The 26,912-nt window shown below is 40.4% G+C and overlaps 1 protein-coding gene, 1 long non-coding RNA gene and 1 pseudogene across 4 annotated transcripts in view; all 3 read left to right on the top strand.

The window, feature by feature from the left end:
* LOC146526115 (uncharacterized) overlaps window positions 1-10,823 on the top strand; it is a 152,491-nt pseudogene extending 141,668 nt beyond the window's left edge. Inside the window, exon 2 of the transcript XR_014869863.1 lies at window positions 7,954-10,823. The product of XR_014869863.1 is annotated as an uncharacterized LOC146526115 (transcript). The remainder of the gene's footprint in view (window positions 1-7,953) is intronic.
* The window catches only part of ntrk3b (neurotrophic tyrosine kinase, receptor, type 3b), a 246,509-nt gene that overhangs the window by 211,788 nt on the left and 7,809 nt on the right, over window positions 1-26,912 (top strand). For both annotated transcript variants that reach the window (XM_085135813.1, XM_085135735.1), the window contains 3 exons: window positions 2,868-3,040; window positions 4,884-5,127; window positions 21,903-22,061. In XM_085135813.1, coding sequence (XP_084991939.1) covers window positions 2,868-3,040; window positions 4,884-5,127; window positions 21,903-22,061 — 576 coding nt within the window. The remainder of the gene's footprint in view (window positions 1-2,867; window positions 3,041-4,883; window positions 5,128-21,902; window positions 22,062-26,912) is intronic.
* Window positions 22,068-25,092, top strand: LOC146526114 (uncharacterized). Its single transcript, XR_014869936.1, has 2 exons — window positions 22,068-23,503; window positions 24,144-25,092. It is a non-coding gene; the product is annotated as an uncharacterized LOC146526114 (long non-coding RNA).

The raw sequence follows: 26,912 nt of genomic DNA, 5'->3' as shown, positions 1-26,912 counted from the left end.
CTTCCTTGTATGTCACCGGTTTTCTGGCAAAGTTAAAGTCAAATGCACCAAAAATAACTGTTTATTTTCCTTATATTACAAACATGACACCAGGTACAGCACACAACAGTTCCTCTAAGGAAGTCGCTATCTTTACTGTGAGTGCTGGTTACACGATTATCCTTTTCTTTATTGCTTATGCCATGTACCTGGCATAGGTGCATATTCTGACACAGTCTTAGGCAAAGCCGAATGAATATGCTGAGAATGAATCTGGTGTCTGTCTGCTGGAGTTCTAGTCTTTGTTCCCATCTGGAACCTGCCTTACTAACAGTCAGGGGACCAGCGGCATCTGTCAAAATGGAAGAACGAGCGGAGCAAAGTTAATACCCCTGTGAATTTAATGATTTGTTTTAAAGAGATTGAAGCATTTCAAACCATTGTCCCTGTGTGCCATCACAGAGCTTAATATTAAGTTGTGCTTGGCAGCACCCAGGGTGAATATAAAGAGTTGTCTGAATGGGAAACATGTGAATAAGAGGTTGTGGACTCAGTAAAACTACCTAAGGGGGGGGAGAAAGAGAGAGAAAACCACACTGACCTTGACAACAGACAAGTGAAATAGTACAGATGAAGGTGATGGAGTATCTGCCTGTAACTTTCTTTTCTCCCTCTTATAGAATTAACAAATGAGTTTGTGAGTAAACCTTGACCTCCTTAAAACAGAATACTATGTGGATTTTCATCTGAACATGCTTCTGCCTGTGAGAAAGCAGGAACCAACTCTCTGAATTCTCTTTAAAGGTCAACAAAGGGAAAATTCATTGCAGCGCTTTGCCTCAATTTATCGTGTTCAAGCACTTTGAAGGTATTGTTTTGGAGGAATGCCCAGACAAGAAACATTTCCTTAAGAGTGCGGTTTGATTTGGTAATAGAATTTTATGGCCATTTTACCTACTCTGCTGTACATCTCAACCACCTCTAGCATTTCACTGCAAGAGGAGCACATATGAGTAAATGCATTTCCATGCCAAGGTCATTCCATCTGTAATAACGTCAGCAGCAGGCTGGGAAAACAGGAACCTATGCTAAAGAGACTAGGATAATCAACACTCCCTACTTTCCTGTTGCTGATGAACTGCCAAAAGTCTTTTTTTTTCTCCTCCAGCAGATGCACCAGTGATATATTATTGCATTTATTTGATATTTGTGAAACAAGTCAGATTTAGAAAATTATGTGGTCTAGACTTTAGATGAGTTCAGTTTATTTGCCTGCTTGATCGTACTTCCAGTCAGATCAATTAATGTGTACATTGAGTTCATCTCTACTCCTCAGACAGCTGTAATTGTTTGTAGAAAGATGTATTGTGAGCAGTACAGCTATTTGGCAGCAGCATATTAACAGCAGATCCTTTAAGTCCTGAAAGTTTTAAGTTGGAGGCAGACCAGGACATGCATCAACACCAACTGTCTCCAGTCATGGTTTGTTCTTCATTAATAATTTTCTGTTTTATTTTCAAAATACTAATATTATTCAGAAGTGCCTTTGTATGTAATGCCTACTCCATTTGCTTGACTCTCAGGATGTACAGAACCAAGGACATTTCATACTGAATGTTCCTTACTAAGTGGTCCAGAGGCAAATACAGATTCCGTCTGTAGTTATAGGAATACCCCTGAAGTCTTCCTCTTTCTCTTTGAACATTTTGTCCACCCATACTGCAGCATTGCAAAAGCTTTACCTTGATAATAACAAAAAATTCTGTCCAATATAGAAGGCACATCACTTTGTTGTAAGAAGCTATGCTTCCTTGCTTTTATGGCGTCTCAGTGCTGATGCTTAAGAGTATGGCGCTTAAATTGGGCAAATAAATTCTTAAATTACTGTAGTGACAAATTAACAGTGACAAAAAGTGAACTTCCATCCATCTGTATTTAGGAACAAAACTATTTGTGCATCAGTAAAAGTTCAGCGGAAACAAATAATAACTCCTGGCATACATGAAGCATGTGACCACTTGGATTAAATATCATATTTTCAACATGTATTTTACACCTATATCAGGTTGGGTTAGTAGTATTTTACACACATCACCTCATTGTGCCCTTGTTTGTTTGTTAAATTGAAACTTAACAGCCTCCAGCCTTTCATTTCTGCTGCATAAGAAAAAGGAAATAAAAACATGCTGATGTTTAGAAAATAACATTTGGCTTGTTCTCTAGTTGAGTTTATCTCGCTAACCCTTGCTGATTAGCATAATTATTTATTTATTTATTTATTTATTTATGTTATTGGGAACCTTGAAGGTTCTTATGCCCTCAGATTTCATGGTAATCCACGCAGGCAATTTCTCTCAAAACCTGGGTTGTCAAGGTCATGGTGGCATGTGAGGGTGAATTAAGGACTGACTAAAACTTTCAGATAGTCTAGCATACTAAGTGGATGATTCTCATTTGGAAGACAGAAGCCACCCTGAATCAATCAGGGCAAGAAAAAGTTGTATCCTCTAAAAGCTGAAGCAAGCTTTCTCTGATGTTGTTTTTGAAGTGGTTGCCTTATTTTGCTGGCAGAGCTAAACATTTAGCAATGAATGCACCATACTGTAGATCATTTTAAAGTGTTAATAAAACGCATCTGTCAGTGCCTGATACCAGGAAAAGCAGCAATTTTCTATTGATTGATCACTCAAATTTAGCAGATTTTCTTTTTCAGAACCATGAAAGCGTTCACTGCTAAAGTAAATAGTAAGTATTAACAGGATGCAAAGGATGATTGATTCCCCAATGGCACATAAATGAAGACTTCATGATTTTTTTTTAGATCCTGGATAACAAACCAGTGTAGTTTTCAAAATATGTAAATCTGACTTTTTTATTTCTCCTTTCAGACTCTTAAAGATCCCAACCTGTCAGCCAGGAAGGACTTCCAGAGAGAGGCCGAGCTGCTGACCAACCTGCAGCATGACCACATTGTTAAATTTTATGGCGTGTGTGTAGATGGAGACCCTCTCATTATGGTGTTCGAATACATGAAACATGGAGACCTCAACAAATTCCTCAGGTAAATTTTTTATTATTGAAAATTGAACATTTCTTGAAATTGGGAGGTTAACTTAACAATGCAAATATGTGCGAGTATGTTGGAACTACGCACCGGCTCATTCACAATACGTACAGTAAATGAAAGGCTTCAGTAAGACTAAAAACCTGAAATTCTTTTGTGAAATAGCTGCCGCAAATATCCGGCTTGCTTCACAGCTTTGTGCGTTAGCAAACACGAGTGCTTTAGTGCTTTTGTTCCATAATGTCAGACTGTACCAAGGGAAGTGACCTCTGATAAGCTTCAACAAAAGTGACACGATGCCGGTACAGCAAGCTCTTTGGTAATGGGAAGCTTCACTGGAGTTGATGTCAGTGTGCAAAGAAGGAATCTGGGAAAGAAGTCTGCTATTTCAAGAGTGTACACAGCAGCACCAGTGTGTATGCACGTGCACGTGTCTGTGTGTGTGTGTGTGGTCGATCTTGTTTTTGAAATTTCAGCAATAGTTGAAAAGATGACATGTTACGATGGAGTGTGAGTGTGAATGTCTGTGTGCATTCAAGAGTGCGTGAAGACTTTCTGTTGGGAAATCATTCCTGAAATGAAAGGCAATGTCGCGAATGATGAAATTCTTTCATGCAAGGTGCAAGACGTAGCTGATTCTTGGTCTGTTGGTCCTGTTGGTCACATTTAAGAGATGAGATGTGCAGGGAATCAATAGGAGTGAATAGAAGATCTAACGTGCAGGTCCAAACTCAACCTTCAGATAAGCAGCAGGGCACCCTGCTCTTATTTACCTATTACTGTATGTCTGTGAAGTATAATAAGAAGCAGAAAGGCGAGAGAAAAAGTACTACTAATCCGCCAACAGCAGAGTGAAATTATAACAGACACACTAAAAACAAGAGGAAAATTGAGCTGCAATAAAATTCTGACTCGGGGATGGAAAAACAGCCCGGGAGAGTGAGAGAGCGGTAGTCCTCCCTGCATGACACCTGGTCTGTAATCAAAGTGACGAGAAGGTGATGAGAACAGCAGGAAGTCTTCACAGGAAATGAGTTCTTCATCGTCACCCAGAAACCTGCAGTCAACCTGTTCTGGTAAATGTACAGTCCTGTGATGAAAATCCAGAGACTTGGTTAAAATTCCTGACAAGTTGGCCTACATGAAACTTTTGCCAAAGAAAAAAAAACCTCTAAGCTCACAGCTTACGACCACAGAGTTAAGAACAACAGACACATAACAGTTTATCGCTGGAGGTAAAGCAGTGCTTGCAGAGTATAGTTCATTTGTTAATATTTCTAACAGTCGCTTTATTATGGTAATTATCCTCAATAGGTACAAAGAGGCACATATATTGCCAGGATAAGGGTTTATTAGAAGTATAAGGAGCTTTGGATTACTTCTTAAAGAGGCAGGCTCGTTCAACATGTAGAATGTTCTCTAAAGGGTCCTATAGCCAGTAATTAAAGTGTAGCTATGAAACTTACAGTAGGAGAAAAGAAATAACAGAGTTCACTTTCTAATAAATAATAAGTTGGTTTCATAAGACAAGGCTGGAGCCTCGCTTGGGCATTAGACTGTAGTGCTTTAAACCTGCATTCTTTCAAATGGCCAGCAGGGGGTCTGGTTGTATACAAGTCTGTGAGAAAACAACCCCTCAGCTGCGTTAATCTATGCTCAGTAAACACCTTCCTGATGAGTTTTTGGTCTTAATTGCATCCTTCAAATTTGACTGGACGCAACATGATAATTCAAGTTTAACTGTAAAATAATACCACAGAGCTCAAGTCAACATTATCCAGAATCTACCAATATAAATACAAGTACAACAAATCATCATCCACTATTCTTTGTAATACAGAGCCCACGGCCCAGATGCCATGATCCTGGTAGATGGCCAGCCACTGCAGTCCAACGGAGAGCTGGGCCTTTCCCAGATGCTGCACATTGCCACCCAGATTGCCTCAGGCATGGTTTACCTGGCCTCCCAGCACTTTGTGCACAGAGATCTGGCTACCCGCAACTGCCTGGTGGGCAACGGCCTGCTGGTGAAGATTGGAGACTTCGGCATGTCCAGGGACATCTACAGCAGTGACTACTACAGGGTAAGCTTCAGCCGGTATTGTTTGGTTCGCTTGTTATTTTTGATTAAAAGAAAGAGTTGTGTGCAAGCGTGAGTGAGGCCGAAACGATTTAAACTTTTTCCACACTTCAGACAATTCTGCCATATTCACTTGGCCTCTTTTCTATGTTGTCTTGTAATAAAGCCTTTGTAGCTCTTAGTAAGAAACATATTTCTAATGGGTGAAGGGTGTTACTCTGCTGCGTTATTTTATTTAATTTTTCTTGTCTGAGGAGAGTTATCAGCTCTCCCATCCATAATACAGCCCCAGGACTGCGCAGCCAGCTATACATGCAGGCAAGGATGGAGCTGTTTAGCAGCATGGTATGAGATGAGATGAGCCTGCTGAGCCTCTAGCCTAATGCTTAAAGGCTTGTTTATATAGCGTCCAATTCATGTCTTCTCTACTGTTTAACACGATTAGCGACGATGAATGCCAGGCGGCAACTACTTTGCTGAAGAATTTAGCATTTTTGCTGAACAAATATGTGGAGTGATGGCTGCTACAGATCTGGCTGCTTGAAAAAGCCTGGGCCTGTGAAATGACTTTAGGTGCGCCTGATTCTGTTTTCCCAGCGTGACAGCTGGGAGAGTTCGGACATTGCTTGGGGCAACGCCAGCAGTTATGAAGTACTTGCCTGCTGGGTAAGCAGCTCTGCACGCATGAAATAATGTCTGAGGAAATTTGAGGGGAGATGCTTTTAGCAGTTGGTGCATGGGTCCATGTCCATCCACAATCTGTGTAACAGACATAAGAGTGATTACGGTTATTTGTTCTTCTTATGAAGTAATTATTGCCAGATTCTGTGTGTACTTTTCAATGTCTGGGCTCTCATTGGGCAAAAGGGTTTCATAAAGTTAAGCTGAGGAAAAGTGTTGAGAAGACCACTGTAAAATTTAAAACACAAACATATATGTTTTCATTTCAAGAGTGACTTCAAACTCAGTCATTTTAAGCATATTTGATTTTTTTTTGTGCACATGAAGCTACTTAATCTTTAGAATATTAAAGAGTTCTCTAATATTCAGTGATATAGTTTGATGACATGTTCATTTGTCAGCCACAGTTCTGAAATATATTATTCAATGCTATCAATGAGCTTACCATCAATAATTTATAAAGTGGAAGAATGAAAATAGTAGTAGATTAAAAAAGTGGTAGTGTTGTTACCTTTGTTATGGAAAAATATATTGTTGATCATTTTGAGAATAGAGTCGAGATTTCGAGATTAAAGTCCAAAATCTATTTTGAGAATCTATATCCTGCTACACCTTCTCCAAAATGCCTTGTTTGGATGAGTTAGTGAAATAAATTGATCAGCTGTCTTGTGAAACAACATCCATCCTCTTTATTGGACGAGGGTGTAACCATCGATAACCTTGCATCTGCCCATTACCAGTCATTTCATGTTCTATGAATCTACTCTTCTGAGTTTGTGTGTTTTTCCCTCTGACCAGATGCAGGTTTCTGCACCATCCTTATACTGATAACTGCAGTGTGATTTAGGGTACTTCAGGGTACAGCAGCTGTGCCAGTTTGTCTTGAAACAACAAATGTAATCTCCACATTTTAAATTTTTTCAAAATATATATATATATAAGTTATATTTTTTCTTACTATGGCCCTAATAAATGGTAAATGGCCTCTATTTGTATAGCGCTTTACTTAGTCCCTAAGGACCCCAAAGCGCTTTACACTACATTCAGTCATTCACACACTGGTGATGGCAAGCTACATTGTAGCCACAGCTGCCCTGGGGCGCACTGACAGAGGCAAGGCTGCCGGACACTGGCGCCACCGGGCCCTCTGACCACCACCAGTAGGCAACGGGTGAAGTTTCTTGCCCAAGGACACAACGACCGAGAGTACCCGAGCCGGGGCTCGAGCCGGCAACCTTCAAGACGAACTGCCAACTCTTGAGCCACGATCGCTTTAGCAGTGACCCTGTGGATACTCAGCAACAGAACAACAAACACTGTCATAAACATAAACAGACAAATGAAACTATTACAGTCTACAACTGATTGAACACAACATTTAAGAGCAGCTACACTGACCAAGAGTATTCTTTTCTCCAACTTTTAAAATTAAATATGACCAAAATCTCATATCCCGATATAAGACATCTATCGTCCCGATAACAATATAAATCACAAAAATGTAACATTTTCTGTAAATTCTGTGAATCTTGCGTGAAGTGTTTCCAGCTGGGCGTCGTGTACCAGGGAGTGTTTTAACTGATGCATGAAACTACAACTCATAAAAACAGGCGCTTGTCTGTCCGTAGTGTGGTTATATAAAATATAAGAAAAAGAGAGAACTTCTAGAAATTAATATAGCCACTACAGTGACCATCAAAACGATGAAAAAATATTGCTGTAAACGGTTTATTTTGCGACACCACGAAACAAACGATAGCGTAAAACGAAACGATAGACGTTTTCATATCGTCATCCGATATATATCGTTATATCGAACAGCCCTAGTGGCATATTTGTTAAATAAGTGTGGTTTGCAGAGACCCATATCTGATCTCCTGTACTAGATATGGTGCACTCATTTAAAAAAAAGAAAAAAAGAACTTAACCTAACAAATGTAAAATAGTTAGCTTGTATATAATCAGCATTTGTGAACTGGAGGTAGAAAAAAAAAGGTTTTGACCTAGAGGTCACAAGACAAAGAGGGAAAAAAAAACAAGAGCTTTGCAAACAAGATTTTCAATGTTTGATACAGTTCAGGTAATAACACCTAAAACCTTAGTACAAGTTTGACCATTTCAATGTCATCTGAGCAATATGTCTGTCCAGATCATGGTAGTCTAACTGTCAGAACTGAAGAAACTTCTCGGATGAGAGGTGAAACATCTTCAAGCAACTTAAAGAAGTCCAGACGCTCTTTTCTTTCTAAGCTCCTTAGTCATCTGAGCAGTTTTACTTGAGCATCTCAGATCTTAGAGAAAGTAGAGGGTCACTCTTTGCAGTTTAAGGAGGGTCGTTTGCATTTAACACAGACTAAGTGGAGTAAAATGGGACTGTACAATATCCTAGATCATTTGTACATATGTAGGTTACATGTGTAGCAATCCCATAATGGAAATAATCCATTGAATGCAGGAAAGAAGGGTGATTAAGATCCAGAAAAATGATGCTGTCTCAATAATAATTAAATTGAAAACAAATTTGCAGCATGGCCCAGAGACTGTAGAGTCCATCCACAAAGGTGGCTTGGTCAGCTGTGCCCAAGCCCTTGGACCAATTACAAGGTATTGTGCTAGGTTATTGTCTAGTGCTGACTTTATATTATGATTGAATATTAGAATTTAGAATGATAAACAGCTAAATGACACATTGGAGAAAATTTTCTTCCCTTTAACTGTGAGCCCCTTCATGGAGCTCATGGTCTTGGTAGCTGTAGTGGTTCTTTGTGGACAAGTAAAGTTTAAAACAGACTGTTTCTTCGTTTTAGTTAAGAACCCATTTTATTTCCTCAGTCACAACCGATTTAACAGCAGATACCAATCAGCTGGAAGATTAAATGGTTCAGTTGTCTGTTGCTGTTTTAACAATTATAAGCTTAATATATCAGTGCTGTGAGTTATTGGCTTGGTCTCAAAAGAAAGTAACTTCAGAAAGATTTAACAGATATAAAGCCAAATTGGGCAACCAGGGGATGTTTGACATATTTTGTAAGCATTTAAGATTTTGTTTGTGTGAGTGAAACATGCAGTATAATATATTTAAGGGAGTGGGAAGCTGGGATCATGGGGGACCATGTTCTTGATATGTTCTGCTGGTTGTTTGGGGTGTCCGTGCAGAGCAGGTTGGACATGAGGGTGATAAGGTGAGCCTCCAAGCACACCTTATCACCCTGACTACCACCAGCAGAGGTCTCAGGTGGGGGTGATGAGCGCAGTCTCCAAACATGGTATGCTCCCCATTGACAAATGAAAACAAGCAGATGGTTGTTCTTGTGTAGTTATGCTCTGCGTAGGATAACAAAGGGGCTAGGGGTAAACGCACACACACGCGTGCGCGCGCACACACACACACACACACAAAAAAAAGGCCTTGCAGGAACAGCCTGGTGGGAAGAAATGAGTCAGTCTGAGTAACTTTTTCTGTTGAACGTTAGCTTCAAACTCTGTGGTGAATTTATTGGAGAAATTTTAGATGGTTGAATAATTTATTGAATAATTTACTGAATCAGCACACACACACACACACAGTCTCTGCAGTGAGGAATGGAAATATTTTTTTTAAATCACTATGTTGGGTTAGACAGAAACCAGAGAAATGGTTTGTAGAAGAAGAAAAAGGGAACCAGTGTTAGTTTGAATTTATCGTGTATTTGTGTGCATTTGGATGTGTGTGGCCTGAATTGCAGTGAAGCTGCTGTTTGGTGCGTTGGGATAGCATCAGTGCCCGCCTACACATAGGACTATTGACAGAGCCCGGAGATAAGGCGCTCCTAACAGTATTGGACACTTTCCCTGTGTTGAGTGATTATAAATAGCAGCGTCCTGCCAAGAGTACAATCCTCCCATAGCTGACTAGTCGTATCCATGCTCGTTGCCCAAAAGATACTTTGCAGCAGGAGGGAGCAACTTCAAGAAAAAGACGAATATTGTCCTAAATCACTTCCATCTGTCACATCCTCACACTGTAGGCACATACCTTTGTGTTGTTTCAAAGGAGACAATTGCATGAGCTAGTGCAGGCCGACGGCAGCACCCGAGCCTGCTCTGAAGTTGTTTTATACCAGTACCTCGCGATATATCAGGAAATGTTTTCCTGGGCTCGGAGAGTGAGGCACTGAATTATACATGGTTAGGTGGGCAAAATGACAGTGAATGCTCCATGGTGGCTATAGGCATTAAAGCTGCAAGAATGAAAAGCAAGTCAAAAGCTGTTTTTGTTTTTCTGTTGTTGTTTTCGGAAAAGTTTCAGAAGCATCTGCAGGATAGATGAAGGGGCTCATGCAGGTTGTCTAAGGCTACGTTCACACTGCAGGTCTTAATGCTCAATTCCGATTTTTCGATCAAATCCGATTTTTTTGTCTGCTTGTTCACACTACAAATAAAATGCGACAGCAAACGCGCTCTAGTGTGAACGCTCAAAGCGGCCCGCATGCGCAAAAGAAGATGTCACACACAACACGCTCTGTTTAGACCCAGACCAGACAGTATTGTTTGACTGATGGCCCTTAATATAAAGACTTCGGACTTTACGTTTCCCAATTTTTGTTTTAAGTTATTTTGTTATTTACATAATAATGTAAATAACCTAATAATTATCCTTATTGCTGTTTTAGAGGAGCGGTGCTTCAAAGGATAGTTGCAGATTTCTGTCAGAATCTGCAGATTATACAGTACAAATAAAATGTTCACGTTTCTCCAACGTTGTCTTCCCAACAGTTTCACTGACATCTACACGGGATGGCGAGGAAGCGTTCATGATGTCTTCTCGGGCGCTTCTCCGGCGCTGATAATTGGCGTCTGTCTTGTGTCGGTGACGTAAAAGACGGATTTAATGCGACATGACCGTTCAAACAGCAGTCGCTTTCTAAATCATCGGATATGTATCGGATTCAGTACAACATACGAAAGTGACCCAGATCGGATTTGAAAATATCGGATTTGTGCCGTTCACACTGTCATACCATGATCGGATATGGGTCACATAGGGTCAAAGAAATCGGATTTGATGCGCTTTCGCCTGCAGTGTGAACGTAGCCTAAGAGTGTTATGTTGAATGTTCTGTCTAATCAGGAGTCCAAGGCAGCTTCTGATTTGTAAGAGTAATTAACAGCAATTTTGTCTGTGAAGGTTCTCAGTCATCCAGGTCATCGTAGTCAAAGGAGCTTGCAAAGAAAAGCGTCTGGACTTCTTTAAGTTACTTGAAGACGTTTCACCTCTCATCCGAGAAGCTTCTTCAGTTCTAAGGTCAAATGGTGGAGAGTCCCAGATATAAACCTAGTGGGAGTGTCCCCCCACAGAGGGACAAAAGGACCCCCTGATGATCCTCTAATCGCCTGAGCCAAGGTGTGGAACTGGGTGTGGGTCCCAGGGGATGCCATACCCTGCATTTACGGACTTCCAAAAATCCACAAGGAAGCTGTCCCACTCAGACCCATAGTCAGTAGCATAAACTCAGCCACTTATAACATTGCAAAACACCTTGCTACCATCCTTGCTCCTCTCGTGGGGAACACCCCACACCACATCAAGAACTCCACCGACTTCACTGACAAGGTCCAGAAACTTACCCTGGATCCAGATGAAACCATGGTGTCCTTTGATGTAGTCTCTCTCTTCACGTGCATACCCACCACGGAGGCAGTGGAGACTGTCAGAAAACGACTACAAGAAGACAACTCCTTGGAGGACAGGACCAACTTCACACCCGATCAGATTTGCACACTGTTAGACCTCTGCCTCACCACTACATATTTCAAATACAACGAAGGCTATTACAGACAAAAACATGGCTGTGCCATGGGCTCCCCCGTGTCACCTATTGTAGCCAACCTTTACATGGAGGAAGTGGAAAGGAAGGCTCTTGGCTCTTTCAAAGGAAGAGTACCCAGCCACTGGTACAGATATGTAGACGACACCTGGGTCAAAATCAAGACACAAGAAGTGGAATCCTTCACTGCGCACATCAACGCTGTGGATAAAAACATCAAGTTCACCAGGGAAGACACAAAGGACGACTGTTTGCCTTTCCTGGACTGCGCTGTGCACATTGAAGAGAATGGCAACCTCAACATCGAAGTTTACCGGAAGCCCACACACACGGACCAGTACCTCCTGTTTGACTCCCATCACCCTCTGGAACACAAACTTGGAGTAATTAGGACCCTACACCACCGGGCAGAACATGTTCCCTCTAAGCCTGAAGGGAAAAAGAAGGAACACACACATGTAAAGGAAGCACTCAAAACGTGCGGCTATCCTAAATGGGCGTTCTTAAAGTCAGCAAAGAGGCACAGAAAAGAAGATCAGACACCAGCGAGGGAGGATAAGAAGGACAGACGCAACAACATTGTCATCCCCTATGTAGCCGGTGTATCAGAGAAACTCAGGAGGGTTTTCTCCAAGCATGACATCCCGGTGTACTTCAGACCCAGCAACACACTCAGACAAAAACTGGTTCACCCGAAAGACAAAACGGCAAAACACAGACTTAACAATGTGGTGTATGCTGTACAGTGCAGCGAGGAATGCCCAGACCTCTACATTGGAGAGACTAAACAGCCACTTCACAAGCGCATGGCACAACACAGAAGAGCCACCTCCACAGGACAAGACTCAGCTGTTCATCTGCATCTTAAGGATAAAGGACACTCTTTCGAGGATGCCAATGTTCACATTTTGGACAGAGAGGACAGATGGTTTGAAAGAGGAGTGAAAGAAGCATCTATGTCCACTGTGAGCGACCATCTTTGAACAGAGGCGGTGGTTTACGACACCAACTCTCTGCCATCTATAATCCAGTTTTGAGATCCCTTCCCAGACGCCTTAACGCCCACTCACACCCTGGGCCATCTGACCTCAGGAATTCGCATGATAAGGTGGGGCCAGGTTTCACAATGAACTCACCCGAAACTCTGGCTGATTGGGACCCACACCCAGTTCCACACCTTGGCTCAGGCGATTAGAGGATCATCAGGGGGTCCTTTTGTCCCTCTGTGGGGGGACACTCCCACTAGGTTTATATCTGGGACTCTCCACCATTTGACCTTAGAACTGAAGAAGCTTCTCGGATGAGAGGTGAAACGTCTTCAAGTAACTTAAATAAGTCCAGACGCTTTTCTTTGCAAGCTCCTTTGACTAACAGCAATTTTGCAATTCGTGTCATATTCTGCTCCCAAGGCATGAAAAAGTGAAAAGTTCAGTGAAAAGTTTTCAGTCTGGTTACTTGAAAGCTGCAGTCAGACTGTAATGCTGTGCACCAATTCTTCTAGTTTAAATAGAGGGTTGGACTCATTTTATTAACACTGACATAGAGGTTCTTCTCAGATGATAATACGTAAAGGCTTTTTCAACAGTTCTTATTAAAAATTATCCAGGATTTTTACCTTCAATGTTTTCATTTAGCAAAGTTTGGGTTGTTTTTCATTTCTGTGAGCGCTGTGGGAAGTGGTGCTTACGTGAAATGTGATTATGTACTCGTGATTTTATATTTTCATTGTAAGTGTGGAAGATTAGGAAGCTTAAAGTTAAGTGATTTTATCTAGAGTGCTGAGGTGGGGAAGACTGGAGGCAGGACAGTTGAAGGGGGTGGTACAATGGGCGGGACACCGAACCCATAAGAGTTTGTTGACTTCCGGTTGTGAGCCAGACCTCGCTAGACGTAGCGGAAGTAGGCTAGTTAGCTAGGTCTCCGGGTGCATCTGTATTTTATTGTGAAGTACAAATGAAGACGTCTGATTTTGGAAATAAAAGGCTGTAACCCAATTCAGGGTCTGCAGCCTTAAAGTACGCAGCCTCAACGATCCTCAAGGGCCGCGTACTTAAAGACCGCTAAGGCCGGAAGTGAGAGGCTTGTGAAATGGGACGGTCTAGCCTCCGTTGCGCTGCCCAGGTTGCCTAGCAACCATGACACTAACAGCTAGAAACGTTTCATACAGCTTTGTTTGACAGAAATGAAGGAGAAAATATTTTGTTCATTTGTTTGTTTGTTTCTACATGAGCTTTGATCATTCTCTGTAAGATTAAGCTCAGCTATTGAACGGCGTATATTTTAAAGTAAAGGCTTTAAAACCAAGTTAGTACAAACGTCACTAATGTCACATGACTTTGCCGACATGTGGCCAACAGTAATGTTTTAAAGTTCTTCGTTATTAAACATTTGCACATAAATAAGTGACATGATATTCAGTACTTACTTAAAGTTTACTCTTCGGGCGCCCCTCATCCGCCGTTTTTTTTCAGCAAAATTATCCACACCCACCACTGCGCTATGCATTCTGGGATATGTTGGACCACGAAGTCTACACCGCCACGTCCTTAAAATTCAGGGAAATGAAGGACGCATTTGAGGGCCGCATTTCGAGCAGCCTTCGAATTGGTACAGCCTTCGTCGCGACGCGGTAACGTAATCGGCCTTAAAATGCGGCCTTTAAGGCTGCAGACCCTGAATTGGGATACAGCCAAAGTCTCCACCCGATCGCTACCATCAAAAAGAATCCGTGAAGTCGACGTACTTAAACAGCGCAAAACTGTCTAAATGTAAAGCTGATAATTACCAAGGATGAAAAATATGTGTCCAGTAAACCTTGCTTGGGTAAATAAGGAGAACAAAAATTCAAATCTTACACTTAATATTTGTTAGGAAAATTGTAATGATTTTAGAGACACTGACTCATGGTTACAGACATGGTTACAGAGGGATATCGAACACTGTTACAATCTAATGACTCATTTTCAAGGACTTGGTGTTCTTAGTGTCTCTGCCAGAAAGCCCGTGCTTACCTGCACTGCCTTTCTTTGAAGAAAAATGGTCACCAGGTTTCTCTTATTTTTCAAGGATCAAAGAAACGCTCCTCCGCTGCATTATTTATCAAGCACGAGCTCCGCAAAATTGTGTGCAGCTTGGTGCTAATGAGTGCACAGTCCATATTTATTATTTCTGCATGGAGGGATAAAAAAAGTCTGTTCTACCATTCCCCTTAGGTTTCTTTTGTTTTGTTCTTGTCTCTTTGCCTAGAACACAGCTGTCTTATATGATGACTGCCGTATGGAGTAATAAATTTAGAAAATGTTTTTGCTTTCTTGTTGAGACGTAAATGGAGAGATTGATGGCACTCTTATACCTCTATGGGATATTTAAAGATAAAGCCAGCATCTGGTTAGCGTAACCTGACACAAAGATTGGAAATCATTAAAAAAAACAAATATTTGTTTCTTTTTTCAGTCCAAACAAGTTCCAAACTTTTTTAAAATACTGTATGAGCCATTTTTCAATCTAAGAGATGTTTGCATGGAGTACAATCAGCAACTGTAGAGGGACTTTGGCAGTGACCCTGTGGACTAATGTCAAAGGGGTCCTTGTCCTGTTAGGATGAATCAGGATGTGCAGAGCCACAAACATGTCAGGCTGTCATATTGTTTTGTAGCATCACTTTATCATCAATACTGCTTCTTTTATTATACAATTATATTGTAAATCGTATAATCTTGACACTAATCGCTGGTTTGCACTTTACATTTAACCCACTGTATTTGTTCTATTGAAGTGTCCAAACATTTCCAAACCCAGCTGTATCTAAATAATTCATATTGAAGATGCAGCTCAAAGTCAGCAACAACAATGAGGCCCTACCTTTATCCTCATTGTAGTATCAGCCTGGTGAGCTAGATACAGAAAATAAAGTAAAATTGCATGATAGCTATAGTGAAATGTGTGTGTGTGCCTGTTTAAAAAAAATAAATACCTTCAGAAAGTTTCACCACCCACTGGTGTGCAGTGGCCAGAGTAGATACCACTTTATCTCCACTTGGCAGCAGCGCAGCAGGTAGAAACCTAATGGACATCATAGCCTCTAAAAGTGAACTTGTGTTCGTTGCTGTTTGAGCTGGGAGAGCAGAGATAGCAACACGGTTAAAGCAGGGAGAGAGAGTGTCTCAAGATGGTTATCGGGGCCCTTTAAGATGTCTGGGGCCTCCTAGGGCTCCCTACAGGCCACGGTGCGCCCATCGAAGAGCCCGACTGGGCCAGTAATCTATCCCCCTGCCATGCTGCTGTGCTCTCCACGCCGTTAATCCAATCACTCCCCTGCTACGGTGGGACAGGCAGAGCACTAATCCAGTTTACACAGCAACAAAAAAAAGCCCCAGACTCATTCCTCACTCCCCGCAGAGCATTGCCAGCTTCTTGATGTGACATTGAGTGAGAAAGATGAGGATAATTACAGGGGCAATTATTTTATTTTTATTATGTGTTCAGCTTTTTTTTTTTTCCTTTTCCCCCATGTTCCAAGCTAATTACCATGGCCTTGTCACAAAAACCCAAGGTGATGGCATGCAATCATTTGGGAAGCAGCGAGTCAGCCACTTTTAATGCCCCTCGCCACGGCAGCTCCGGTTAAATCATTAGTATGCATCTGATGAGGCTGGGCCTTGCATGCGGTGGGCAGGGAGGACCTCAGATAAGTCATTTAGACTAACGGGAACTTAATTAATTTTGTTTAATCTTTATAAAGCTCCACAGAGGGACAGATTGGTATACAGCCCCTCGCCAACTTCTTCACCTCACACTCGGCCCACCTAGCTTACCTCGACCCAGAGGTTTTGCATAATAGGGGCGACTGGTCTCTGCATCAATATTGGCTTAATGTTGTGTACAATGTTAAATTGTGCAATGTGTAATGAGACCAGGTAGAGTCTAAGTCTGTGTTCATTTGGCCCTTAGCTTGAAGTGAAACCCTAAAGAATGAGTTTAAGGGTGTGTGGAAGAGAGAACTACTGCCAGTGGCATTGTCAATAAGTGTGTTAATTCAGGATGTGGAGAAAGGGCACCTTATTTGGAACGCTTCATGAATTTATGTTTATCTTAATTACTGTTTTATCTGTCCTACCACTGAAGGAAGGAAAAACAGCAGCTTTGATTATCTTCCAAGGTGGTGACGGATCATAATTGTTTAGGAAGGGAGATGGCGGAGCAAGCCTCAAGAAATTAAGAGGTAAAGGATGCATCTGTGTAACAACTCAGATGCCCTTGAGCAACTTATAGAGAAGCACAACCGGGGTTCTATAGGATTCAGGTGAATGATGCATTGATTCTTTGTACTTTACAACTTGACAGTGAGACACGGTCGAGCACAGCACTTAACCCCTGGCGGGTTTAGTGAAAGACTGTGGTTGTACTGGGCTGCTCTGAGGTATAAACACGTGTCAATGTAAAGCAGGAGAATGGAGGTAAAACTCTGCAAATCCTCCTGATAAAAAGAGGGGAAAGTTTTTAAAGCATAAAGCTCTGAATAATAGAAAGACTTAACATCGCTACACTTGACAGAAATGCAAATATCTGTCATAACAAATAGAAATTCAAAATCCACATTATCTGTGAAGTATACTTTTAGCAATCTATGTTTCCGAACTGCTTTCGGAGACTGTTTTTATATATTTCAGCCATTATGTTGACATGATTCATACTTAATTATTATTATTACATTTTTGTGAGAAAATGTGACAGTGGCCATTTTGATGAGTAAATCTTATAGGATACAATACATATATTAAGCATCTCCCATCCATATGGAAGTGAATGGATTTGAAGAATAATGAAAGTGTGTTCAGTAAAGAAGAAACGTCCTCCAGTGTCCTCCAGTTTGACATGCTGGAGGTTAATGGAGTGTGATTCTGATTCTCAGTCAGCATATAGGCGTAGGTAAAGAATAGTGTCTCTATTGGTCTTGTTGACCTGCAGGCCCTGTGTACAAATATTGATTTGTATTCAGTCCGAGAAAAGCATACAACTTTGGGATAACACTTCCAGGTAAACACTCTGCACACCAGATATCGACTTAGTCAAGACACCTGAGACAAGGAGCTACAATCAGGAGTTCAATAAACGAGGACACAAAAACACCTTGGGGTTCTTCTTTCTTGTATGATGATAGGTTACCATTGTATATCTCATAACAAGGCTTACAAACCATTCACCAGGTAGTTCTACTAGGCACTTTCATGAGTTTTTTTTTTTTCCACTGAACATTTTGGTTCACTCGTGTGTACAAAATTGGATGTGTGACTTTCAGTCATCAAAATTAACCTTTTCAAAAAAGGTTGCGTTCCTCTTTTAAATGTTAGTCTCACTTACAGGTTCAAATTTAGCCAATTATAATATCTAACAACTTTTAAAAAATGGAAATTGACACCTTTTTATCACTAAAATTAAACAGCTTGTACCCAACAAGTAATTACTGAGTCATAACTGTTTTTAACCTACTATCTGCCTGGTATAGCTGAACTTAGGGAAAATGCTAATGTTGGCTTATTAATACAGGATGACTCATTTAGAGCATGAAATATAGATGAGCGACCTGTGGCTTTTTCAAACAGCTTAGTTAATATGTTCTAAAAGCTACAATTTGAGTAGCGCTACAGTCACACTTGGGAAAACAGGGATTGAAGATTGTGATGAACAAAACTAAAGCAACCTTGTGCGGTAAGCATGATATCTTGTTGCCTTTGAAATGGTTCTTTCTGTCTGTGACCACTCACAGTCAGCTGCCATCTTCAAAGTGACTTTGGTGCGTGAAGGCCGAGATAACACAAGACCAGTCAGTCTGCTGTTAGTTTGTGATTGAATGGAGTCAAGTTTGCAATTATACAAAATCGGTTTGTGATAATACGGTCATTAACTGTGACAAATCAGCAGAAATAGAGCACTTAAAACTGAAATTCATCAATTTAATTTCACAAATAATGACGTAGTTGCTGTCGGTTGCAATTTAGCTTCAAAATTACATAAAGCTCACATAAATGCTCAGTAACCTCTCAGACAAGTCCACTCTCATTCTGTCTGGGTTTATAGATTATTTTTATAAATGCATTAAACAGTCTTACAAATAATTATAAATAATAATGGACGGTAACATATATAAAAATACAAAATGTTATAAATTGATAGCTTTTATGTAAAAATTAGAGACTGTTCATTTCTTTGTAAGTGGGCAAGTGGTGAATGGTGCAAATGTATAAATGTTTTCTTTATGTATCTAATTCAGTCTAAATATAGAATTAAGCTGTTAATTCTCTAAAGTGATTTACATCTCTCCTTTATTACATTATGGATGGTAATATCTAATATTTACATTTATTCAGTTTAAAGTTTCCTAGTTCTACAGTGCAGGCCTCATATTAGATGCAGTACCAAGAATGCATCCAGCATTAAAATTATTAATTAGAATTAAAATGTTGATTTTTTTACCATGAAGCAGAGAGCCCAGCTCAACACAGAAACCTGAAACATGTGAACTAGAATAGAATAGAATAGAATAATTGTCCCACAAGGGGAAATTTGGTTGTAACAGCAGCCAAAAAGACAAATATACAAACAAACAGTACACAGGACACGGAACAGAAACATACACAATTTTTCTTACATATTTACATTAAGGACAATGGAACTAGCTAGCAATGCTAGCAAGCCCAGTTAACGAGGTGTGATTGCCATCCAGCCCAAGCAAAGATATGATTATACTTACCAAAACTGAAGCACAAGCTTCTTGGATGGGCTGCACTTCACAGCAAGACATATGATTTGTTAGATAATTCTATTAAAAGGGACCAACACCACATTCCTGGTCCATTTTTTGAGGCGAGTTTCATTTTTCAACCCTGGAGGCTGCTGCTTGATCTTCACTATATGCCTGTAAGGGCAGCCAGTGTTGTCATTGATACTTTTGGGTATATTTTCTAAGACTGTGTCGTATAATTTCCAAGACTGTCTTGTGTAGTTTTACAAAAGACTAATTCGAAAGTAGCTAATAGTCAGTAGTGAAAGAGCTAACACATAAACTTGGTGCTTTTAATAGATATTCGAGAAGGTTGCAGATGAAGGACATATAGAGGAAAACAAACAGAGGCCTCTAACTCAGCAACTAAATTTGATGAAGTGTACAAACGAAAGGACGCTCTGAATAAATGCCCAGGAAGGAGTAGACTTTTGGCAAACTGACAAATCTTATGTCTCTTTGAAACCATCCACCAAGATTCATCTGCTACGTCAAGCTGACACACAGAGATTGTGTTTGACTTTCAAAGGAAATGTGCAATGAGCGCGCTACGGAACTAGGAGGTAATTAGTAAGACTTGAGCTGAGTTTTTTTTCTCGATACTTAAAATGCTACGCAGCACTCACAGCTGAAGGCACACAGATGTTGGAGCTGGTAAATGGAGTTGGGAAAAGAGCTTATTATGATTAAATGAATCTGATTGTGTTGTAACCCAGAGGTACAGATAGGAGGAACCGTATGAGGGTGAATGCAGCTACAAGCTAAGAGGTTTTCCTAATGATGATTTCAGAGCCTATGGCACGTCTGACTGTGGATTTTATTTTGTCCTAAGCACAGAAAATGAGCCCAAAAGAGTAGTTGACTGGTTAGCTTGCTGGCCTGCTTGCTGGCCTGCTTGCTTGCTGGATGGATGGATGGATCAGTGAATGCATGGATGGATGGGTGGTTTTGATGATGGACAGATGATAGATGTGTGTCTGATATGCTGCAGGAGTGCTTTCACTGACTTAGAGATAAAAACCTCAAAGAGGCTTAGAATCCATCGTATTTTATCTCGACAGAACTGTCAAGATAACAACAGCAAAGGCCAAAAACTGAACCAGATAATACAAATAAATGACAGCAGGAAGTGATAGGGTAACAGAATGCTTAGAATTAGTATTGTAAGTAGTCATTTGTATTAGAATGTTACAAATGAATGGTGATTAAGTAGGATTAGGACACAAACTAGAACTATGTAGACTGCTGTCTGCTTAGTTCTATATGGCAACAAACACACTAAGTGTCTATTAAAGGCTATTAGATGTTTACTCTTGGGAGTTAATTAGTAATCATAATCCTACTATCTTAAGCCTTTGTTTGCAAATGTTGAGAGTAATCTTTACCTCCGTAAAAAGTAAAGAAAAACATGTACTCATCATCCAGATATTTTTGTGCAGCTTTCACCACATTTGTCGTCTCGTGAAATCAGCACATGGCCTGAGTATTGAACTTTAATCATGTGTCGACATGTATTGGTTATGACAGATAGGCTATTTAAGCGCTTTAAGCTATTTTCTGATTGCCAGTAAACTTTTCTGGCAATCAGAAAATAGCACTAAAAATGTCTCCTGCAAAGGTCAGACCACCTGCATGTTAAAAACAAAAATCTGTTTCTAATACACTTAAAGCGTTCACAGTAATCACCGTAAGTGATACTGCACTCATATTCTGAGCTGAAACTTGCAATACTTTGCAGCTCATTCCCACATCGGTCTTATTCAACCCGACACGGCCATGATTAAAACACAGTCACTGACACGAATGGGAAATAGATCTTAAAACAATGCCTGCTAATGGAAGCTGATGATTAATGGGTGATTGTCTAATCGATTAATATCCACCCTGAAAGGATTTACAGCAAGGGGAGACTTCATTTCATGTGCTGCTGGTTTACAGACACCGAACTGCTTCAAGCTGATATGCGCTATTCTTCAACTGTCCCTGCCTTGTGCAGATCTTCGAAACGCATGTTTGCATGCCGCTATGTTGAATTTAATCACATTCCTTAGAAGCCACATGAACGTCTTTACCATGATGGCGCATAAGTGTGTATTCAGCAGCTCTCTTATCCCCTTGGTTGATTTATTTAAAAACTGATTAAATTCCACATTCAGCTCCATGCTGTGAGACTTTGATCCTCTGCTTAATGCCTGTACTTCTGCAGAGAAAGGATTGCTGTTTTATTTAAGAACAAAGGGGCCATTTTATATGATAACCTAAAGTATTTCTGTTGCTTCAATGCATACAGAGCTGTCAGCAATTTTTCTATATTGCATCAGTGTCAACATTCAGCAGCGCAGCTGGCATTCATGAAATGTTAAGCCCAGAGTATCAGTTACATGTATGGACAGTTAATCCCCAGACACCAGGGAGTTGTGTTGATGACTGAGTCTTCTTATCTCTGTCTTAGCTGCAACATTTCTGTTTGCAATAAAGATCTCCTCTCCCCTCTCTTCTATTCTCCTCTCAGGTTGGAGGACACACCATGCTACCTATTCGCTGGATGCCCCCAGAGAGCATCATGTACAGGAAGTTCTCCACGGAAAGCGATGTCTGGAGCTTTGGAGTCATTCTGTGGGAGATCTTTACCTATGGGAAGCAGCCTTGGTTTCAGCTGGGTAACAACGAGGTAAAAAGCGCCTGAAGCACGATAGATAAACCTTCACAAGATATAGCACACACATATATTATCAAAGGCTGAATTGCAGAATCTCATGCACACACTGGAAATTATAGCTCCAGGTCATCTAGTGGTAAATGTGAAAGTCTACTTTTCCATTTCCAAACATCAAGTAGGGCAGCTTATTGCAAAGCACATCAAAATCTTTCCCCACATGTCGTCAGCGGTGGGGAAAGGCTGAAATCCCGAGCTCGCTAATAGCAGATTTAAATGACCACTGCTATTCTGGATCTTAATCTACTGCCTCGTGTTGTTTCTTCACTCTTTGGTGAGGTGATAAATTGATGCCCATGCCCACATTACATAACGCCTGTGAGCAGTCTGTTTTTTCATTGAAGTCTTTGCTTTAAATCAATAAAATTCAATTAGGATTACGCTTGTAGGGTAAGCCCAGGCATTACAATAGAATAGAAATATCAATAGAAGTGTCAATGTGCTTTTGGGCTTCATACAAATTTGATATTTTCATATTTTTCTGCATTTTACGCAGAAGAAGTTTTTAGGCATGCTAAATGAAACACTCGGCTGATTAAACTGTGATGAGATGAGTGTTTTATTATATCACAGCCAAAGAAGGTAAATTGTTTTCCAAATGTAATTTTGTACGTACAGGTAGTACAGATGAAATTCTTGTACTTGTTATTCACTTATTCACATGCCTATTATTCAGTTGTTGTCATTGTTTAAGTCGTTGAAAAATTACTGCAATAATTATAAATGAGCATTAGTGACTCAAGTATCACCTGGGTGCTGTAGGAACATGTTTCAAACAGGCATCACACTTCTGGGCTCCACTTGCTCCACTATCATCCTCTACGGAGCTACACCAGTTTGTCTGCTTTTTTTTTGTTTGATTGGTTGGTTTTTTGATATCTCTAAATACAGCGAAGAATAATATATGTACTCTATACAGAGAAATACATTCTTTAGCAGAGAGTGTGATGCATTTTCTGTGTCAGACATGTCTCAAACAGTTATTCTGCTTAGTGCCCGTTAACCAAGATGCCCGTTTTTAGTTTTATATGTGATAGCAAAATGGAATAGCAGGTTACCCCATGGTGTCATGGTCTGTGTGCAGGCAGGCAGGAAAAGGACCTGATATGCAGACTCACGGAGATTCAAAAACCACAGCTTTATTGCTGGCAAACACAAAACAAAACCTAAACTGGGAGAGCCAGAAATGGGGCATGAAAACAGAACACACAGGCTAGTACTAGAGACGACGCGACAACGAACGGGAACACATGCAGACACTAAATACAGGTGGGGAACAGGGCAGAGAGCAAACACCTGGGAAACACAGCTGAAACTAATTACAAAGACGAGATTGGGAGGAAGCAAAATGGAATACGTTGACCTTCAAAGTAAAACAGGAAACAGACTGAGCACCAGTGTTGGTCAAGTTACTTGAAAAAAGTAATCAGTAAATAATTGACAAATAATTGATATACCGATTACTTCCCCAAAAAAGTAATCCCGTTACTTTACTGATTACTTATTTTCAAAAGTAATTAATTACTTAGTTACTTAGTTACTTTTTAAAAACACAATTTACAACCTGAATAGCGATAGATCTTTAAATGTTTAACATTTAAACTTATTATCTGCACATTCCAGCACATAATTTTTTTTGTGTGTGTTTACACTCATTCTTTCAAATAGAACAAGTAAAACACAGCAGAAAGTAAATAAAATCAAAGACTTGCGGTCCTGTTGCTCTATTTTCACCTGTAAAGCAGGAGTGGCATAGGCAGAGGTTTGCCCTGGTGCAGGTGTGCCGCAGTGGTCAGTGGAAGAATCCGCGAGTTTCTCTGTGAGTTTCCCATTACGTGGTAGCGCACTCCCGGTGCTTGCTTGGAAGTTTAGGGGTTTTTTTTCGCTGTAAAAAGAAGTTTTCTTCCCACGCACAACGGACACTAATGTTTTTGTCACTTTTTATGGAATCAAACTCAAAATAAGGTCAGTACTTCCAAGCTTTAAACGCTGCACGAGTACAAGTAACGCATTACTGCCCATCTCTGCTAAGCACAGAACAAAACCTTAAAACTAGAATACAAAAAAAGAACTCAGAATACAAGAAGTCATATTCAAAGGAGAAATCATAGAATAACAACAATAATACACAAAACACTGGGTCATCGACCCAGGACCGTGACACATGGATCATTAAATAAATGTTGGTGCTTGAATTTAAGTAAAAGCTGTAAGAAATATTTAATGTTCTGGGTACCGTGTTTGGTATGATCTCTCCAGTTAAAATAATGAATATTAAAATTTTTCGAAGGAAGCAGAAAACTAATACAAACCACTCCAGAACAAGGTGTTCACACATTGTTTCTCACTTCTCCAAAATCTCTGTCATGGAAGTTGTGAGTGTAATTTAAAATGTCCTCAGAGGTCAGTGTGCCATATGATTGCATTAGCAATAAATTTAATAACGCTCTATATTAACAGTTACACACTATATAGAACCACTTTATAGAATTATATTTGTTTGCAGATGTTGGCAGCTATCAGTGAATAGTTATCAGCTATTTTGAAACAAAAAAAAGACTTTTTTTTTAATCCATAACAAGAACTCCATAACAGCAAATGAACTGTACAACAGAAAATACAAATGCTATTTATGGTCTCCTCACAACAATGATAGGAAAAATAAACTAAGCCAATATGGCACGTCTGTTAATACAGAGACGCACGAAAATAAACTCCACCTAAACTTGGTTTATATCTGACCCAGATAGACTGCAGGTCATAACTTCTTACCTGAAGTTCAGTTCACCTGACGCTCGGACCGGCGGCCGCCTCGGGTCTCTCCTCGTCCTGCCTTCGATCTCCCTCATCCACGTGCTGGCCTCCACCACTTGTTAATTTTACTGAATCTGTGGAAGCTCCGCGATGCCACCACCAAACAACTGAGTTATTTTTACACACCGGCCAGCATCTGGCCAATCCAACACCTTTCATTGTTTATAAAGTTGTTTATACCGAGCAAATGCCCGGTATGCCCAATGGCCAGTCCAGCTATGGCCGTGCCATCAGTTAACCCTTGGCACGCATGCCTAGGGTTGCCGACCCCTGGTGTAAAGTTATCATGACCCACAGTAGACACATTATTGGAAAATAAACCATAATTCTCATTTAATCTGCTATGTAGAAAGCAAAAGGTGAAAACTACACTGCGTGCTAAATTGATGGTCAAGGATATTATAGCCAACCTGCTCTGTTTCGTGCAGCCCCTCTTGTCTTGGCCTATTAGCAGCAGCTGATCCCAGTCCAGCCTTATTACATCTGCCCTCACGCTTATCTGTCCTCTCAAGTTGCTTATTATGTGAGGGGGTTGGAGTTATGCTTTGTACTGCAATCAGAGACCCCAACTGTGATCATAGAACTAGGGTGACTAATCACACCCTTGTTTTCACTTTCACTTGTCTATTAGTACATGTTATCATATTTGCAAGTATATGATGTATGTACGAAGGACGCGTGCTACAATCTGAATCTCAGATGGGAAGTGAGACTACTCTAGGCTCTAATTGAGTCCAAGTACTATGTCAAGGAAAAATAAAGGTTGTAAATCACCAAAGCCCTGCAGAATACATATTATCTATATTATCTGGCTTCACTCACCAGAACTGTAACAATAAGTGGTCACACAAAGGTAGGCGTCAGCTTAATAAGTCACATGAAAGGGTGCAAATAACCAACCAGAAACATTGACAGGTCTACTTACAACAGAGCAGCTGACTTGACAAACAAAGATAAAACTATACTATGGGAAGAGTATGAATAATTTAAACACTTAATAAAGGCTGAAAACAACACAGCTGCTACAGCAAAAGCAGCAGATTGTGAATGTGTGTGGTCAGTAAGACTGGAGAAGACCTGATATATTAATAAAGTCTCGCTTATTTGAAGCCAGAGAGGGAAGCTGAGAAAAATGCTGACTGTGTAAGTTAACAGATTTATCGATATCACAGCTCTATCATTACGACGCAGAGGAACCTGATGGATTACAATTGTTATTCCATTAAATTAATGTAGCTCCCATGATGTTTAATAACATCAAACATGAGCTTAGTCTCTGTGCAAATTTAATAATAATAACTTTATGTGCATAGCGCTTTTAAAGCACACTTTTACAAAGTGCTTTACAATTTGAATAAATGCCGACACATGCAGACACATAGTTAACCATATGGTCTCAGTGTCATCACAGTATATACATGCATGTATTTATGTAAACTGTGGCCCAAATTAGTGGGCAAAATCCTTTTTTAGCAGATTTAGGCGACCAAATACGGTGAGGAGGGCTGTTCCAAAGTTTAGGTGGTTGTGGTTTTAAAATAGTGTGGATCAATAAAACAATCCTCATTTTTCTTTATCATTAACAACAGAAAACAGGGGGAAAAATAAAATCCAAATGCTAATAAAAAGGTTAAGATAGACGGAGGGAAAAGGAGGGAAAGGAACAAAATCAGAAATTAAAACCAAGAGACTAAACATGAGAAAACTAAATAAAAGAGGAAGTAAAACAACAGAGAGACAAAACAGACTGAGGGTGTACTCACACTAAGCACGGTTGCCTCGTACCAACACCGAGTGTGTCTGTCCCATCTTCCCACTGCCTCGCTGTCCTGTGCTCAAACTGCTCTTTACATGCAGACCCAAGTACACTTCACTTTGTTTCAACATCTCAACTTCGCTTCAGAGAGCACAATGAGCTTCATGATTTTATGCATTTTGTAGCTTAATTGGAAGCGGTGACACACTGGCCTCTCGCATGCGTTACAGATTTGC

Source organism: Neolamprologus multifasciatus, chromosome 1, assembly GCF_963576455.1.
Source record: "Neolamprologus multifasciatus chromosome 1, fNeoMul1.2, whole genome shotgun sequence".
Lineage (NCBI taxonomy): Eukaryota > Metazoa > Chordata > Actinopteri > Cichliformes > Cichlidae > Neolamprologus > Neolamprologus multifasciatus.
The sequence above is the reverse complement of the archived record's forward strand: the minus strand, read 5'-3'. Positions and strand labels throughout refer to the sequence as shown.